Source organism: Nyctereutes procyonoides, unplaced genomic scaffold (genome assembly GCF_905146905.1).
Source record: "Nyctereutes procyonoides isolate TBG_1078 unplaced genomic scaffold, NYPRO_anot_genome, whole genome shotgun sequence".
In the NCBI taxonomy this organism is placed as follows: domain Eukaryota; kingdom Metazoa; phylum Chordata; class Mammalia; order Carnivora; family Canidae; genus Nyctereutes; species Nyctereutes procyonoides.
Genome location: NW_026575047.1, coordinates 32945956 through 32964829, shown reverse-complemented (window position 1 = coordinate 32964829; position 18874 = coordinate 32945956). Strand labels below are relative to the sequence as shown.

Genomic DNA, 18874 nt, shown 5'->3' with positions numbered 1-18874 from the left:
AGCTCAGGAAGGGGCCAGGTGGGGGATTTTTCTGGGCCAGGTACATGTGGCGCCGCTGGCAGTGTTTTGGGTCGAACTTGGTCACATGGCCAAGCCCACCTATCAGGGAGGTTGGGAAATGGGGCCAGTGCCCAGCACATGAGGAAGTGGGTTTGGTGAATAGCTGGGAGCATGGGCCATTTTTCGGGATCATTTTTCTTTACCACCACCCCTCCCCCTTCATGAGAATTAAATGCCTGGAGTTGATGAGTTGAATGCATTGTTATTCTCTTGCCTAAATGGTAGTTCCCACCCCATGCAGGAGAAACACCAAACTACTTGTTGCGGCATAAGGAGCATTCTGGGTGCACCCCTGCCTACCTCTTAGACCTCCAGCTTCCATTTTGTGCTGTAGCCATACTTAGAATTCTCTGAACCAGCTGTGTCTTGTCTCTGCACCTTGGCCCATTCTCCTCCTTCTGCCTGGCAAACTTCTGTTTGCCCTTTAGGGTTTCACTTATGTGATACCTCCTCTAGGAAGCCTTCTCCAATCACTGCAGCCCCTTCCAGGGCCTTCATTTGGATCCCACAGTCTTTGGACTTCTGAGACAGCATTGACAGCCTTGCCACTGCCTCGACTGAGCTTCTTGAAGGCAAGGGCCACATATTATTCCTTGTTTTCCTAGCTGGTACAGACAATTAGAAGTACAGTAAATAATCTGAAGTGAATGATAGTAGACTATAAATTTTAAAAAGTAAAAAAATCTGATATACTTTTATTTTATTTAAAAATTTTTTTAAAAAATTTTATTTATTCATGAGAGACACACACACACAGAGAGAGAGAGAGAGAGAGAGAGAGAGAGAGAGAGAGAGAGAGAGGCAGAGACACAGGCAGAGGGAGAAGCAGGCTCCATGCAGGGAGCCGGACGTGGGACTTGATCCTGGGTCTCCAGGATCATGCCCTGGGCTGAAGGCGGTCCTAAACCCCTGAGCCACCGGGGCTGCCTTCTGATATACTTTTAAATCTAAATTTTTTTTTTCAGTTTTATTATTTCATAGATATAGGGAAAAGACTCTCCCAACAGTTTAGTCTCCCATGTCAGGTCACACAGTTGTGTAGGTTTTGGATTATGTGTGCAGCATCCATACCTGTGGTGTCCGCAAAGCTGGAATGTTCTGAGAGATTTTTGGTGTTTTTTGTTTTTTGGGTTTCTTTTTTTTTTTTTAAGGATGATAAACTTTTTTTTTTTTTAAACACATGTTTTCTTAAAGTTGCTCTTTGTTTAAAAATATACAGGAAAATTTTGGGTTTTTTATGTTCATCCTTCTATTTTTGCCCTTTCTACTTTATACCTACTACCAGTTTTTCCTTCCTACCTTATTTCCTTAAAGACTTTTTATGAATTTTAAACCTAAAAATGTATGCTGTTCTACAGTTTTGTATCCTCATTTTTACTTCTAGAAGACATTTCCCTGCATAATTAGAAAGTATTCACATGTTTATTAATGTCCTTGTGGTATTTCATGCAGTGAATCATTTACCGATCCAACAATAAGGAAATGGATTTTGCACTTGACGGGATGAGCACTGGGTGTTATTCTGTATGTTGGCAAATTGAACACCAATAAAAAATAAATTTATTCTTAAAAAAAAAGAAAAAAAACGGAAATCGATTTTGTTCCTGCTTTTGGATGATAAAATGACTGGTGTGCATGTCAGCTTGTGTTATTTGCTATTCCTATGATTTCCTAGGACAGATTCCCATAAGTGCTTCTTGTTTCTGTGACCGCTGTCCTTACCCCTGGGTCAGTTCTGACCTGCTATCCACTATCATGGATGTGAACACCCTAGTGCTCTCTGACCATGGTGTGACTTTACTGGCAGTGAAAAGCCAGCCTCTGTTTTATGAATGAAGATAGTCTCAATGAGGACTGATGGGCTGTTAGAATTTGTCATAGCTCTGGCTACAGGTTACTATGAATTGATGTTGGGAGGATTTGTCTTCCTGGGTACTGCGGTCTACAGAATGAAGAGATGCTTGTGGTTTTCTGTTCTCCTCCTGCTGGTCCCCTTGCTTGGGCTCATGAAACTCACCCTGAGCCCAGCACTGCTGGCTCACACTTTCCTGCTTTTGCCTAAGATACCCCCCTCCCCTCTGCTGCATGTCACCTTGGTCCATTTCTGCACATCTTTGAGGCCCCGTCTCACTAACTCTTCTTCTCTGAAGCCTTCTTGGCACCCCCAGACCAATGGGACAGCCTGGAACGTTAGCAGATGTGGCTTGGTTTTGTCCACTTGTGCAGTGTGGACTCCTGTTCCTAGAATTGCATGTAAGAGTGGCTTTTTTTAATCCGCAGGGATACAGCCTGCTTTGTGCCTTGCTCTAGGCCTGGCATTTTCCATATTTGAGAAGATAGGGATCGGCTGGCTGGCTGGCTTCCAGGAGCATGGCCTAGATTTGCTGCAGTGGAGGGAGAGGGCACATTCAGGTGAGCTCTGAAAGCCACCTGGGTTAGGAAAATTTCCCTACTGCCTGGATCAGTAGAAAGAAGAGCCTGGAAGATACTAGAAGAGCTCACTTTATAAGGCAGGTGTTTACAGTGTGGTTTTGCTTTTGTGACTTAACAATTGTTGAAGTAGTTTAAGGCAAAATCTGAAAGATAGTAATTCACTTTTTTCAGAAGCTGCTGGAAAGAGGCTAATCTCAAATTCATATAAAGTATCAACTAAAGAAACAAGGAAGGGAAACATTTATTAGTTAAAGAGCAAAGTTCTCGCCACTTTTGCTGCACAAGAGAATTGTCCGGAAAACCAAGAAAAGAAATTAGTGTCCAGGCCCCACCTTCAGAGATAAGTTTTCGTTTATTTGGGGTGAGACTTAGGCATTAGGAATTTTTAAAAGCTCCCTGGGTAGTTCGAGCATGCAGCCAAGATTGAGAACCACCAGTGAAAGGTATGCGTTTGAGGCCAAATCTGAGCCCTTCGGTTTATTGTGTGACCTTAGGCAAGGTGATAGCTCTGAACCTGGCCATCTTTAAGACAAGGAAAATCACGCCTGAGCCTTGGGAGGTTGAGGGCCTGTGTCTGGTCGTTAGTGATCACATTCAGTGTACTCTTGGCATCGTGCCCAGGACGTAGTGTGCTCCACATGTATTTGATGAATGAAAAAATAATGCGTATGCCTAGGATTAGGATTGAATGAGGTTGAGTGAGGTGAGAACCTTGGCCCTGTGTGGTGAATAAATCACCCTGGGTTTGCTTTAAAAGCATACTTTATGGTCCCATACCTGGTAACTGGAGGGTAGGGACTCTGTTCAGCAGGTGGGAAGACTGAGAGTGGTTCATTTCTTACTCAAGTCAGACAGCTTTCCAGGAAGCTGGCATTTGAGCCCAGGTCTGCCTGACACTGAGTCTCATACATGCTCTCTGTGCCTTTGGTTGAATCTTATTCCTTAAGGTCCCTAAAATGGAAAGGATGGACTTGGGGCACCTGGGTGGCTCAGTGCTTGAGCGTCTGCCTTCGGCTCAGGTAGTGATCCCAGGGTCCTGGGATCGAGTCCCACATCGGGCTCCCCGCAGGGAGCCTGCTTCTCCCTCTGCCTATGTCTCTGCACCTCTCTCTGTGTCTCTGAGTAAATAATATCTTTTAAAAAAGGGGGAAAGGATGGAGCCATTCACCCCACCTTTCAACTCTCGCTATTCGTTAGGCAGCTCCTGCTCTGTGACGCTTACAGGCAGCTCTTCTTTCCTTCTTTTCCCCACTTTTCAGTTGGAGATTAAAAATCAATTGGTATTTTTCCCCTTAGGAAAGTAGCATTGTGTGTGACATTGTACAGGCGTTTTCTCCCTGCCTTTTCTGGCCTGAGCTGATGTTAGAGAACGAGTCCTGTGGAACTTCTGCCTCTGTGCTTAGCTGTTAAAGAGCGTTTGAAGGAGGCCTCAAGGAGCTCGTGTGACATAGGAGAGCATTGGGTCTTGTTTTGGACTCAGTGACTTAGCAGTGAGAGGCACAAGGCTGGGGTGCCAGCCAGGGTTAGTTAATGAGTTACCTGTGGTGCCTCCTAGCCAGCAGATTTTCTGCCAGGCCCTGGGAATACAAGGGCCAAATAGGCTGTGCCTTGGCCTCCAGCACAGCCGGAAATGACGACTAAGATAGGATTCCCCAGCCCGCTGCCCAAGATGAGTGTGAGAGTGCTCTCGAGAGGTGTGATGAGGAGGAGGTTCATCAGCCAGAGAGGCTCTGGAGGACAGGGGTGGGAGCTGAGCTGGCGGTGACTGGAGGGGGGTGCAGGGTGACATGTACAAAGGAAGCACACTCCCGCATCGGCCCTGTGGAGAGTATTACCTACACCCCTAGTAGTCTCCGTCCTGTGCCTTCCCTGTCAGAATCTCACTCCCCAAGGGCATCTGCTGTTCCGACTTCTGTCACCATAGATTAGTGTGTGTTTGTTTTAACTTTAGATAACTGGAGTCATACAGCATATACTTTTGTGTCTGGCTTGCTTTGCCATTCGTGTGACATTCACCTGGCTGGTTGCTCTGCAGCAGCAGTATTCACTTACTTCATTATTTATAGTTTCAGATGTACAGATACACCACTGCATGTTCTCTACAGGTTGACATTGGGTTTGTTCAGAGTTTGAAAAATGGGGAGAACGCTAATCACAATACTCTGCACGTGTGTTGTGATATATGGATCCCTGCGTGGGGGGATTGCTTAGTCTGCTTCAGTAGATGCTGCTGAGTGGTTTCCAGTGTGTTTGTACTACAGAGTGATTGTTCATATTTCTAGCAACACGAGGATTCTGGGTGCTATACATCTTCTCCAAAGTTTGGATTGGTTAGCCTTTTGTTTGCTTTTGCCATTCTGGTGATAGGGTAAAGGGTACCTGATTTTCATTTTCATTTCCTTGATGACTGATGATTTGGTGCACCTCTTCAAATCTTATTGACCATTTGGAATCTTTGGCGAAGTATCTACAGTTGTCTCACTGACTTGTTGGCATACTTTATATATGCAAGAGAAGAGTCCTTTGTGAGATGGACGTATTGCGAATATATTCAACACTATGGCTTACTTTTTCATTGTCTTAATGTTTTTTGCTTTCTTAACAAAAGTACTTTTTTTTTAAGATTTTATTTATTTGTTCATGAGAGACACACAGAGAGAGAGGCAGAGACACAAGGCAGAGGCAGAAGCAGGCTCCATGCAGGGAGCCCGATGCGAGACTCGATCCTGGGTCTCCAGGATCACACCTGGGGCTGAAGGCGGCGCTAAACCACTGAGCCACCCGGGCTGCCCTCAAAAGTTCTTAATTGTAATAAATTCTGGTTTTTAGGATCTTTTCTTTTTTATGATTAGTGCCTTTTGTATCCTGTTTAAGAAATTCTTTGTTCCCTTCCAGAAGTTTTGTTTTGCCACTGGATCCATGATCTATTGGAATTAATTTTGTGTATAGTATGAGGTAGTGCTTAATGTTTATTTACTGTAAAGATCATCCTGCTCACTGAACCTTTGAAATTAATCAGGTGACTATATATGTTCCGTTTTTCACTATTAATAGCTTATAATAGGTCTTGATATCTCATAGAGTAAGCCCTTCTACTTCTTTGTTCTTCTTTATTTTGATTCTTCTAGGTAGTTTTCATTTCTGTATAAATTTTACAATCAACTTGTCAATTACTACAAAAAAATCTGTAGTTTTGTTTGTAATTACATTGAATTCATTGATTATTTTTTTACTATATGAAGACTTCAGATCTTTGAATGTGGCATTTTCTTCTATTTATTTAGGTTTTCTTTAATTTCCCCACAATATTTTATAGTTTTTTTTTTATGTGAAGGTCTTTGTGTTTCTTTCATTTAATTTATTCCAAGGTAATTGTTAATTTTGATGGTTTTACAGATTCCATTTTATAAATGTTTGCTAGAAATTCAGTTAATTTTGTATATAGAACTTGAATCCTGTGGTCTTGCTAAATTCAATAATTCTAATAGTTTATCTTTGGATTCTTCTGGATTTTCTTTGTAGAAGATATGCTGTCATGTGGATGAGGTTTACCTCTTCCAGTTCTTACACTTTTCATTTTGTTTTCTTGCCTTATTGCATGGCCAGCAACTCCCAGGCAATGGTGACTTGAAGTTGTGTTGGCAGAAATCCTTGTCTTGGTCTTGGGTCTCTTGGAAAGCTGTTACCATTTCCCCAATGAGTGTGCTGTTTGCTGTAGGATCCCTCTTAGGAGACACCTTATTTATTATTAGATACTTTTTATCAGATTAAGAAAGTTCCTTTTGGTTCCTGGTTTTATGATTTAAAAAAATCATGAGTGTTGCATTTTATCAAATGCTTTTTTTCTGTATCTGTTGATGATTATATGTCCTTTATTTTGTGTGGTAAATAACACTGTATTTTTCAGGACATCTAGGTGGCTCAGCGGTTGAGTGTCTGCCTTCGGGTCAGGGTGTGATCCCGGGGTCCTGGGATCAAGTATCGCGTTGGGCTCCTCGCAGGAGCCTGCTTCTCCCTCTGCCTATGTCATTGCCTCTCTCTCTGTCTCTCATGAATGGAAAAAAAAAATCTTAAAAAAAAAACAACAACCAAAACACTGTATTTTTCTAATGTTAAGTAAGCTAACTTTGTTTTCTTAGAAAAAAATCCCAACTCATTTGTGATATATCATCCTTTTATACTTATTGTTGATTTGGTTTGCTAATCTTTTATGAGTTTTCTTTTCTTTTTCTTTTTAATGATTTAATTTATTTATTCATGAGAGACACAGAGAGAGAGAGAGAGACAGAGACATAGGCAGAGAGAGAGAAGCAGGGAGCCCGATGTGGGACCCGATCCCAGGACTCCAGATTCCATTTTATAAATGTTTGCTAGAAATTCAGTTAATTTCTACAGGGCAGGATTCAAGAATTTGTGTTTCTTGCCCCTTCCCAGGTGAGGCGGCCTCTAGCCCGGGTACCCTGCTTTGGGATCTGTGGTGCCAGAATATATTCATTAGTCAGCACCTGTCCAGCATCAGCTGTGCTGGGGCCGGGACTCTGACCCTGGGCCAAAGACAGGCGCTCAACCGCTGATCCACTCAAGTGTATTTTCTGTTTGTATTCATAAGTGTGTGACCTGTAACTTTCCTTTCCTCTAATGTCCTCCTCAGGATTATGCTGGGTTTCTAAAATGGGTTGCATGTTCTGCTTTCTATTTCTCCAAGTTTCTTTTTCTTTAAGATTTTATTTATTTATTCATGAGAGACACAGAGAGAGATTGAGGCAGAGACACAGGCAAAGGGAGAAGCAGGCTCCATGCAGGGAGCCCGATGTGGGACCCGATCCTGTGACTCCAGGATCACACCCTGGGCTGAAGGCAGGAGCTAAACTGCTGAGCCACTCAGGGATCCCTATTTCTCCAAGTTTCTATAAGATTTTTCTCTAGTGGTTGAATGAACCTACCAGTATGTTACAACTTACAGAAATCTATGCCAAAGGACTAAATTTTATTGTATATGAAATCTATGTATATATGTAGGCTCCCTGCCCAGCATGAAGCCCAATGTGGGGCTTGAAATCATGATCCTGAGATTAAGATCTGAGCTGAGCTAAGTCAGACGCTTAACCAACTGAGCCACTCTGGCGTCCCTATTTTATATGAACTTTTAAAAAAAGTAATAAAAAGGCTTCACAAGGGAATTTTTAAAATACAGACAGACACACAATCTCACGTGATCCTCATAGGGGCCTCAGAAAGTCCTAGTTGAGTACATTTTTTTCTTGGCGAATAATGCCTGTAAATATTTTTATTGAATGACCTAATAATAGATTTCCTTGCAGAGTCGAGGGGAAGAATAAGAGGCTTGTTCTCTGAAAGAGTCTGTGTATTTCTTCCTTAAATATTTGGAAGAATTCACTAGTGAGGCCATTTCTACCTGTGTGTTCTTTGTGGGTTTTTAAAATATAGATCTTTTTGGATTTTTTTTTGCTGAGGTATAATGGCTAAAACTTGAATGCTGGGGATCCCTGGGTGGCGCAGCGGTTTGGCGCCTGCCTTTGGCCCAGGGCGTGATCCTGGAGACCCAGGATTGAATCCCACGTCGGGCTCCAGGTGCATGGAGCCTGCTTCTCCCTCTGCCTATGTCTCTGCCTCTCTCTCTCTCTCTCTCTCTCTCTGTGTAACTATCATAAATAAATAAAATTAAAAAAAAAAAACTTGAATGGTGTAAGTTGAAGAAGAATTTGGAGGGATGCAACATGAGGCTGCAGGTTGCCAGCATGGGAGAGCACCATGTGTCCCGAGAGAGGTGGAGGGGGAACAAGGTGTGGGAGGGCTTGACTGCCCTGCAGCCACTGGAAGAACCATCAGTAACTCTAGCCCTACCTGGAGCTGCAGGTGTGCTACAGCAGGAAATGGGGCCCTGACTTTTCGGGTAGGAGGAAGTGACAAGAAGTTTTAAGCAAGATAGCAGGAATTTATATTCCCCAAATGAATGAGAACATACACTGTCCTTCTCCGATTGACTTACTTCACTCAGCATAATACCCTCCAGTTCCATCCACGTTGAAGCAAATGGTGGGTATTTGTCGTTTCTAATGGCTGAGGAATATTCCATTGTATACATAAACCACATCTTCTTTATCCATTCATCTTTCGATGGACACCGAGGCTCCATAGTGAAAGGGAATATAAGGGAAGGGAGAAGAAATGTGTGGGAAATATCAGAAAGGGAGACAGAACATAAAGACTCCTAACTCTGGGAAATGAACTAGGGGTGGTGGAAGGGGAGGAGGGCGGGGGGTGGGGGTGAATGGGTGACGGGCACTGAGGGGGACACTTGACAGGATGAGCACTGGGTGTTATTCTGTATGCTGGTAAATTGAACACCAATAAAAAATTAATTTATTAAAAAAAAACAGCAGGAATTTTGAGGGCATAGATGTAGCCAGCACAGCCCTTCTCAAACTTGAGTGAGCATCAGAGCCCCTGGAGGACTCATTCAGTGCTTGCTGGCCTTGCCCCCTGGGCTGCTTCACTTGGCCTGGGCAGGATTCAAGAATTTGTGTTTTTTGCCCCTTCCCAGGTGAGGCGGCCTCTAGCCCAGGTACCTGCTTTGGGATCCGTGGTGCCAGAGTACATTCATTAGTCAGCACCTGTCCAGCATCAGCTGTGCTGGGGCCAGGATTCTGTTGACCAGTCCCAGAGCCTGGCTGACTAGGTGCCTGGTATTGTTCCTGTGCTGTGTTGTCACTTAGATATCATGATCTTCTTTTTTCTTTTGAATTGCAAAAGTAATACATGCTCTTTTTTTAAAGCAATACAGAAATTTGTAAAGCTGAAGTAGAATTTCTCTCTTCGGCCCTCACCAGCTCCTCTTGCCAGAGATGGCCACCTATTGACTTTCTGTGGTCAGATGTGTCCTGTGCAGTTGTGAACACATACCCAGAGCTGATTGTTAGAGGACTCAGGCTGGGGCGTGTGGACGATTGTTTTGCCATGGGCTAGTTGTTGACACATGATTGAAAGATGCGCTAGTGACGTCCTAAGGGAGAGCTGACCTATAGGAACTTCTTGTGGGTTTACATTAGGTCATTTTTGTTGACCTTGAAGTTGTTAGTTAGATCTTGCCCTTTTTTCTATTTAACGGTATTTGAAGTCATGAAGGTGAGAGAATCCTCCAGTGATGGTTCTTTTTTTTTTTTTTTAAAGATTTATTTATTTTTATGCATGATAGACATAGAGAGAGAGGCAGAGACACAGGCAGAGGGAGAAGCAGGCTCCATGCCCGGAGCCCGACGCAGGACTCGATCCCAGGACCCCAGGATCGCGCCCTGGGCCAAAGGCAGGCGCCAAACCGCTGAGCCACCCAGGGATCCCCTCCAGTGATGGTTGTAATGCAAGTCTTTTGCCAGGGATTTATGTGACAGTGTCTGGACTCATAAATACTTGATTGCTTCTTCCCAAAGTGCCATGTCTGACATGCAGGAGACGTTGCTCCAAATGAGATTTTGCTTCATTCTTCCGTCAGAAGTGCCTGTGGGTTTCGTGGCTAGTTAGCCCACCCTGGCTGGCAAGGCGTGGCTCTGGGTCTGTGCAGAGATGCGGGGGAAGGGCCGTGCTGGGAACCCGGAACCGGAACCGGGTCACACAGGCTGTGCTTCCCTGGCTGCCTGCCCTCCTCCCTCCGTGTGACTAGTTAGGAGTCAGAACCCTCCCTGCCCCACCCCTTGCCTTTCCAGCTGGGCCGCCCCTCCTGCGTGCCCTAACCTTGGGGACTGTGTGGAGCAGGGCCTGTAGGGTGCCTGTGGTGCCTCCCCGGGCCTGTGGCTCCAGCGCCAAGAATGTGGCACAGGGAGAGCCCGTCCTTCTGGGGCTGGCCTTTCAGAGCTGTGTGGCTACAGGAGACACCATGGCTGTCTCCCCTGCGCTCCTGTTAATGGACAGGTTTGTCAAATGATGGGCAGGTTTGTGGTTGCAGGCTTGCCTTTCTTGGTTTTGTAATTGGAGACCTCACTGGAGCTTGGTTTTTGCTATGTGTGTATGTTTTAGTGTGGTTCAGCAATCTTCTGCCTCCTTGGGGTAGAGTTGTTTTTTTTTGGATATTCCTCAGTTTACACTGGGAGTGGTCCCGTGTCTCCAGCAAGGGTCTGCATGTGCCGGGAGCTCTTGGGGCCTGTGCTTTTATACATATGGTATCTGATGCTCACTGTGCTCCCTTGTGTTGACTGTTTCCTCTATTTTTAGGGATCAACTTTTTAGCATCAGTTGCTACTTGGGTAATATCTGAAGGAAGGGAGACACCAAGTATTTCTAGCTCTTGGATACTTGTATTTTTAAGATTTTATTTATTAGAGAGTACCAGGGGTGGAGGGGCAGAGGCAGAGGGAGAAGCAGACTCCTTGCTAGCAAGGAGTCTGACCCCATCCCAGGACCCTGAGATCATGACCTGAGCCTAAGGCTGAGGCACCCAGGCGTCCCTCTTGGGTACTTTTAATTGTGTGTAGAAGGAATTTTGAGCCTGCTGTTTGCTCACAGTAATAACATCTCAGTGTGTGTCTTACTTGCCTCATGTTCCCTGTAGGAGAGGGGGTTTTGTCATGCAGGAGGCCGGCTTTGTAGAATGCGGTTTTGTGTTTTGTGTTTCTGTGACAGCTGAGTGGGCTAGCCTTTTCCTCTGGGGTTTTCAGAGCAGAGTCAGAAGCCTGGTGTCAATGTGTATGGCAGTGGAGTGTGCCACTTTCTGAGGGGTGGAGATCTGAAAAGAAATACCTAAGAAAATAGCCTTTAGAAAAATCATTCAAGATTTTTGCTTTCTCTTCCCCAGAGGAGTGCCAGGATTTAATGTCCCTTCAGGAGCAAAGGAGCAAATTCCTTAACCTCACCAAGACTCAGTTTCCCATCTGTGCAGTGTCGACTCTTAACACCCTTTTGGTAGGGTTCAGGCCTGGGTGGTGCTTTCGTGTGATGACACAGCAGCAAGAACTCCTGTGCTAAGTTTCATCTCTCACATAGAACACATGGGAAGTGCCTGATGCAGTACAAGGCAGCTGGCAGGTGCTCTGTGAAAGGTGGCTTTGGCTCAGAGAACAGTGGAAAAGATGCCCATCTGTTCCACTCGGAACTGAATGCTACATGTTTTAGTATATTTCTGATGACTTCGGAATGACTTTGGAATGTCTCATTTGTTAATTAGACAAAGGAGGGAAAGAGCGAGAATCCCCAGGAAACTATTACTAAATTACAAGTAAGGGTTCCAATGTATGGTGTTGAAGGAGGAGGACTTTGGGGGTTTATATTCCAAGATTCCAATAAGTTTTGAGAAATCCCTGATGAATGTCTGTGGCTTGTGGAACCTGCTCTACCGGGTCAGGGAGGATTGCATCCTTCTACTCCAGCTGCCCTCTGCCTTCTGGGACGGTCCTGCCAGCTGCCAGGTAGTAGTCCTGGGTCCTTGGGCCCAGGTCTTGGTTCTTTTTTTGCTTACCTCTGTGTCTCTGGGTGGGACACCCCAACCTCTCTGAATCCTGGCTTCCTCTTTTTTAAATATACAGGAATAATTCTCATGTGATCTTTCTGAAAATTCCTCCAAAAAGCATGCATTAAATAAATGTGTTTTCCTTTAAATGCCAAGAACTGTTCTAGATGCTAGAGGCCCTGCAGTAAATAGAAGACAGGATTCACATACACATTACATTCTGGTGATGAAAGCACATAAAGTAACAAGTTGATAATTCTTTTTTTTTTAAGATTTATTTATTTATTCATGAGAGACGCACAGAGAGAAGCAGAGACACAGAGGGAGAAACAGGCTCCACACAGAGAGCTCGACGTGGGACTCGATCCCAGGTCTCCAGGACCAGGCCCTGGGCTAAATCAGGCGGCACTAAACCTGTGAGCCACCCGGGCTGCCCCAAGTTGATAGTTCTTAATTTGAGATACACTGGAGTGCTAGCTCTATGTAGGGTGCTTGCTCTAAGTGCTACCCTCAGCACATACTTCAGGTGCTTTGAAATATCCTAGCATAGGGACCCAGATCCAGTACGTAATCTTTTGTTGTCAGCTAGAATTTTAGATTGCTCCTGGAATCACCTTATTTTGACTTCAGTAACGTCTGAGAATTAAGTTAGTGGGGACGGGATGAAAGTAACAACCTCAAACCCACCCCATTTTAAGAAGAAAGGGGGTCCATCCTTGGACTATACTGTCTCTTGTCAAAAAACGGAGAGCTGGAACTTTGGGTAGAAGTCCTTCCTGGAGTGTCATTGTGTGGAAGCACATGGTTTTAGTTTCAAAAGGCAAAGCATCAATGTTGGAATTGTGCCTAACTTTGTTTTCATAATTAAACATCATTTTCATTTTTGAGGATTCCCCAAAGTGAATAAGCTTTAAGGTCCCCTAAAACGACTGGATCTGGCCCTGCAGACAGTTGGGGGGCCTGCTGCAATGGCAGGTATACTGGAGTGTGAACAGTGGAGGGACCAGGTGGAGCATGGCCCCTGCACACACACCTGCCTTGATGGTTTCGGTGCTCTTTCATTGAATCTTCACAGTGGCTGCAGGTAGATTTGTCATCTCCGTTTACAGATGGAGAACATGAGGCTCCGGGCAACTGCTGCTTCTGTGATGGATAGAGGATAGGATGGGAAGCCCTAATTAGAACTGTAGGAGTTCAGAACGGTTTGGGAGCCTCTCAGTGGGAAGGCTGCCGTTCTGCCTCTGCCTGTGGTTGCTGGAGCAAGGGTAGCTATAGTGATGTGATGGGACAGTAGGTCAGCCTGGGGCCACTTGATCATCGCTGTCTTTTTACCATTCTTTCACATTCCTCCCCCCATCCCCCAACCTTGTCCTTGCAGCTTTGCTTGCTTGTAGGCTTGGGAGTGGACAGGGACATATTTGCACTGCCTTGTTAAACCACAGTGCTGGCTCTGTGCTCCTCTGGAGTGTGGGGCCCGCCATCCTCATTTGTATGGGAGGAGGTGGACCTATGCTGGGGAGGTCTGGAAGGCCCAGGTTTGAGTCCCTGGTGGATGATCCTGGGAACTTGCCCAACTCGAAGGTCATTTATCTTGGGACACTGTCCCCAGTCTCACATGGCCACTGCTTCCAGCTCAGTGCCTGGCGCTCTGAAGTACAGTGTGGGCAGGCACTAACCCCAACAGAGCTGTTGTGTAAGTCGGGTGGGCTGAGCAACCGGTTGCCTTCACAGGTGTGGCTCTCCATAGGTTTTCACTTCTCTCTCCCAAAAGGTTTAATTTTTTAATACCTGTAGAGCATCACTGAACATTTTCATTTTCTCTTCAGTTTTTTGCTTATTAAGGCATTTTCTACCCAACACAACAGGGGCTCCTGGAACTTGTCACCTGGTGTTGTTAGAGACTTTTAGAAAAACCAGGTGCTGTTTTGGGGTTTGATGAAGTCTTACTGATTTGAAAGATGGGGGTAGGGGTGATGCTGAAGCACTTTATTTATTTAAGATTTGTTTGAGAGAGAGCAGGAAGAGGAACAGAGGCAGAGGGAAAGAGAATCTGAAACAGACACCACTCAGCATGGAGTCTGATGTGGAGCTTGATCTCATGACCCTGAGATCATGACCTGAGCTGAAGCCAAGAGTCAGATGCTCAACTGACTACGTCACCTGGTACCTCAATTTATTTATATTTCTAAAGTAATCTCTATGCCCAATATGAGGCTTGCACTCACAACCCTAAGATCAAGTCACGCACCGCTGACTGAGCTGGTCAGGTATCCCTCACTTCATTTCTTATGGGCAGAAATTCCTAATTCAGCAATGGCTTTTATATTAAGTTTTTTCAATAGGTCATGCATTTGCATGGTACAGAATCCAAAAAGTACAATGGAATATATGGTGAAAATTTTCCTTTGTGCCCTGTGCTACCCAGTAAACATTGCAGAAGCAGGAAATAACGTTTCTGTCTTCTCCCAGCAGTAGGTTGTGCCTGTACAGGCAGGCAGATGCACGTCTTGCATGACATGCTCTACCTGGTATACACCTTGCTTTTCTCCTTTGATAACAGGAGCTCCATAGTCTTTCAAAAAAGTGCCCCGACCCTTCTTAATGCTGCATATGGATGTGTCATGAACCCTTGGGTTTTTTTCAATCTTTTTGTGACTTTTAAAAAAAAATTATTTATTCATGAGAGACACAGAGAGAGAGAGGCAGAGACACAGGCAGAGGGAGAAGCAGGCTCCATGCAGGAAGCCCGATTCAGGACCCGATCTCAAGACTCCAGGATCATGCTCTGAGCCAAAGGCAGACGCTCAACTGCTGAGCCACCTAGGTTCCCCTTTTTGTGGCATTTTAAACAATTTGTTTTAGAGACACCTGGGTGGCTCAGTTGGTTAAGCGTCTGCCTTTGGCTCAGGTCACGGCAGGCTCCCTGCTTCTCCCCCTGCTCTCTCTCTCACTCTCTCTCTTTTTCTTTCTCTCTCGTACGCTCTCTCTCAAATAAATAAAATATTTTTAAAAAGCCCAAACCATTTTGTTCTAGTGGGCATATTTCAGCAAGGTGACTGGCATATTTTTACTGTGTTCGGCAGCACATGTGGCTGGTGGCCCTGTCCTGGGCGGTGCAGGCCTGACCTTTTGTCAGGAGGCAAGGGGTGTTGAGGTTTCCTCACTCAGCCCTGCTTTGCCCCTTGTCCTTCCTGCCTCTAGGGGTGAACTGGACAAGCCTGTGGCTCACAGTGTGGAAGAGGTGGAAGCAAGGGAGCTGTGGCCAGGGTCTGTGCAAAAACCCTGCTCGACTGTTCTTGGTGAGGACCAGGTGCTGATGGGCCATTTTGTCCCATTAAACGCATGTAGTTGAATGCGTTCATGTCTGATCTTACTGTGATTCTGACGATGCACTTTACCTGTGGCATGGTGCCCCACAGCTCACAAGAGAGCTGCTGGGCAGAAATGAACACACCATTATTTTTAGCATTGGGAAAATGCTAAAAAACTTTGTCGTTTTTTCCCATAGCTCTTCCTCTGAGTTGTTACCTATTGAAAAGAATTATTTTGCAAGCCAGGGGTGAGGACCCCAGTGAAACCCTGACTCCTTTTTCCTGCCCAAGGGTCTTTGCCTCCCTCAGGCTCTGAGGATTATTCTTTATCCTTGACATTGGGTGTGACTTAGTCATCAACCACCCCAAAGTGTGTTTCCCAAGGCCTCTTGAGCATTGATGTAAAATGCATCTGGATAGGCCTTATCATCAGATCCTTGGTGGGGCCTGTGCCTCCTGGGTCACCTTCCTTCAGCCCACCATTCCCATTAACCTGGCCTCTATCCCCAGGTCCCTCTGATGCCTTCAGGGTGCAGAGTGCTGGCTCAGCTGAAGGGGATTAGGTGGAGGATCAGGTGGTCAGTCCCCTAGTGGAGAAGCCCCCGCGTGGTGATGGGACAACAGTAACTGTTCCCGTGAACCGAGTGTGTGCATGAGGCAGCGGGCCAGGCCTGTGAGGTCCTTAGCCTTGTTTGACCCTCGAAACACATCTGTGAGGTCAGCACTCATGTCTCCTCTTTCAGGAGCACATTGAGGGTAGGGGGATCAGCACTGGTGCCATAAACAGGTGGAAGCCGTGGAGGGGATTTGGGGGACAGGGCTGGTGCGAAGCGTCTGTGCTTTCAGAAGATGGTCCTGCCCCCTATATGGAGGAAAGATTTCTGGAGCATTGTGGCAGATGCAGTGGGAGTTCTTCAGGGGCCCAGGGCTTGATGGATCATGGTCCTATGCCTGAGAGACACCTGAAGAAAGGGAGGGGTAAGCATATGTGGGGTGTGACCGGCTGTCTGCAGACCCAGAGAGACACAGGGAGGAGGGCTGGACAGTGGGGCCAGACCCTTGCCAAATCAGGTGAGAGCTTTGGCGCTAACCTGAGGAGAGACGGTTTCTGAGCAAATAAGACTCCTTGTTTTGTTAAGTATAGTTGAGGCCCTGGATGAATGCACCTGGTGGGTTGTTGTGAGAGCTTCCTACCTGTGGGGTACTCCTGGGGCGAGGCTCATGAAGGATTGTAATGGGTTCAGGGCTTCTGGGCTCTCCCTGCGCCATCCATGCACTGGCCTCGGAAGTGGGGTTGGGGCACGGGATGGGCAGAGGCAGTTGCTTGGCTCTACCTGGCCTTCTGGGCCCTGCAGCCAGCTTCATGTCAGTCTTCCAGTGACCCACCAACCTGGAAGGGAAGCCAGAGGCTGGAGACTTTCTGTCCATTCAGGACTACTCTGCCTCTCATCCACAACAAATAGTACCACCATGGATACCTTTCCCAAGCCTTTCCAAAGTCATGGCCTGTCCTGTGTCACGATCTTTAATGAGTGCTGTCTGCACTGTATCTGTACAGACTCACAAGTACTCAGCAGGGATGGAAATGCAAGGCTTCTGTTTCTCCTGCTGCTTCTCCCGCTGGCTGTTTCTGTGACTAGCACTGAGTTCCACTCTGTCTCCCGGCTCACAGATCACCCAGTCTCTTCTGTGCGCCTCTCTGTTCCATTCCTGACCCCTCTAGGCCTCCCACCCCGCCACTCGTGGCTCTCCAGAACAGGGTCGGAGTTAACCAGGAGGTGTGCTCCTCACCCTGGGCCCCACCCCTTCCAGATGCAGCTGGGGTCCTCACCTCTTGTCCCTTAAGCCCAGTTGCCTTCCCCATAGCCAATGCATCTTTAGCCAACGTAGACTGTCAGTGAACTGAATTCTGGGTGCCCAAGCCCTTAGTAGTACCCTTCTGGGCACCTCTGGCTTTAGCTAGGGTTGAGCTGCATGTCTTCCACCAATGGCTAAGTTGTAGATGTTAAGCAGGTTGGGCCTGGGCACAGCTCTGAGTTTACTTCTCACAAAGGTGCTTGTGAGGTGCTTGAATCGCCTTGGGCTCTGAAATGGATTCTATTATAATCACAACAGAAGAGAAAGGAAAAATACAGTGCAACTGTTTCCCTTTTTGAAAGTTTTTATAACTTGATTTCGATAGGATTTCAAATGCATTGAAAAGTTGCAAGAAAAACACAGGGAACTTCTGTGTATTTTTTACCCAGTTTATGTCTCACTTTATGTGTTTTATCTGTTCTGTGACTATGGTATGTATACCATGGAAGCAAATAAGTATTTAAGTATTTCTTTGAAGCATTAGAAGAGCCAGTTGGAAATATCAGTATATTTTTCCTAAGAACAAAGGCATTCCCTTACATAGTCACTGTTCAGTTACGAAGATCAGGATATTTAACATTAATCTCGTGTTCTTTCCAAGTCCATGGTCTGTGTTCACATTTCATCAGTTTTTCAGGAATCTTCTGTGACAGTCCATCTACCTGTAGCTGCCATGGATGTACTGTGCCAACTCTGAGGAAATAAGACTGACTGCCTGGTTTGAGCAGGGATAGAGAATCTCAACTCTGAGCACTTGCCCAAGGAGGTTTACCTTTGTAATAAGGAATTTGTGGGAGGTGCTTTCAAACTATGTGCAAATTCTCTTCCTCATCCAGCTGTCAGCTACTTGGTTGAGTGTCCACTGGTCTTTTCCTACCTCCATTTGTCTTCCAGGGCTTGTTAGGCTGCATTCTAAAGCTTTCCCTCCTATGTTTATTTGTGTCTGCTCGTATCTGTATGGGCTCTTGGATTTTTGTTTCATTCAATGGATTATAATCCCTTGCCCTCCTTATTTCTTTTGATGGTTAGATTGTTCTAGATTTAGCCAGTGGGAGTCCTTGTTTCCAGCTGGCTACTGTTTCCTTTAAGCATGTCCTCATATTTTTTTGAGTACTTTCTTACTTTCTAGCAGAGGAGATGCTGTGGGTTCATTTTATACTTTCCAATGAGCCCTGGAAACCATTTGTTTTTAATGCAAGCACCAACACATACATTCCAAAGTGTAGTTTATTTTGTTCTACCATTTGGGATTTATTTGTGTTATTTGGGACCTTTGTTTACATGTTATTGGGAAGGAAGACCTCGTGACTTATCTCCTGAGTAGCTTTCATTTCATGGTACGCGGAGACTCTTTATAAATAGCTTATGTAGATTTTTACCGTATAGATAACTTAAACTGAACTAGAGGTTATTAAAATAACTTTTTAAGATTTTATTTATTTATTTATTTAGAGAACAGCAGTGAGGAGAGAGAGGGAGAGAGAATCTCAAGCAGCCTCTGTGCTGAGTGTAGAGCCTAATATGGGGCTCAGGGCCAACGACCCTGAAATCATGACCTGAGCCGAAATCAAGAGTTGGATGCTCAAGGGACTGAGTGTCCCCAGGCACCCCAGCAACTCTTATTTTTTAAACACTGATTGTGTATCTGTAATTTTAATTCCTACAAAGACCCTTATTAAACATAAACTAAGGCTCAGAAAAGTAAATGTACTGGTCAAAGTTACACAGCTAGTGAGTGGTTGGGTCAGAGTTTCAA

The 18874-nt window shown here is 45.5% G+C and overlaps 1 protein-coding gene across 4 annotated transcripts in view; it reads left to right on the top strand.

Moving 5' to 3' along the window:
* Nucleotides 1-18874, top strand: part of TBC1D14 (TBC1 domain family member 14) — a 107960-nt gene that overhangs the window by 29814 nt on the left and 59272 nt on the right. Inside the window, exon 1 of one of the 4 annotated variants that reach the window (XM_055326295.1) lies at nucleotides 10240-10419. The exons of 2 other annotated variants lie outside the window; for them this stretch is intronic. In XM_055326295.1, coding sequence (XP_055182270.1) covers nucleotides 10385-10419 — 35 coding nt within the window. In that variant the 5' untranslated portion in view covers nucleotides 10240-10384. Of the gene's footprint in view, nucleotides 1-10239; nucleotides 10420-11888; nucleotides 11910-18874 lie in introns of those variants that run through there. One more of the 4 variants, XM_055326294.1, reaches the window with a different exon arrangement.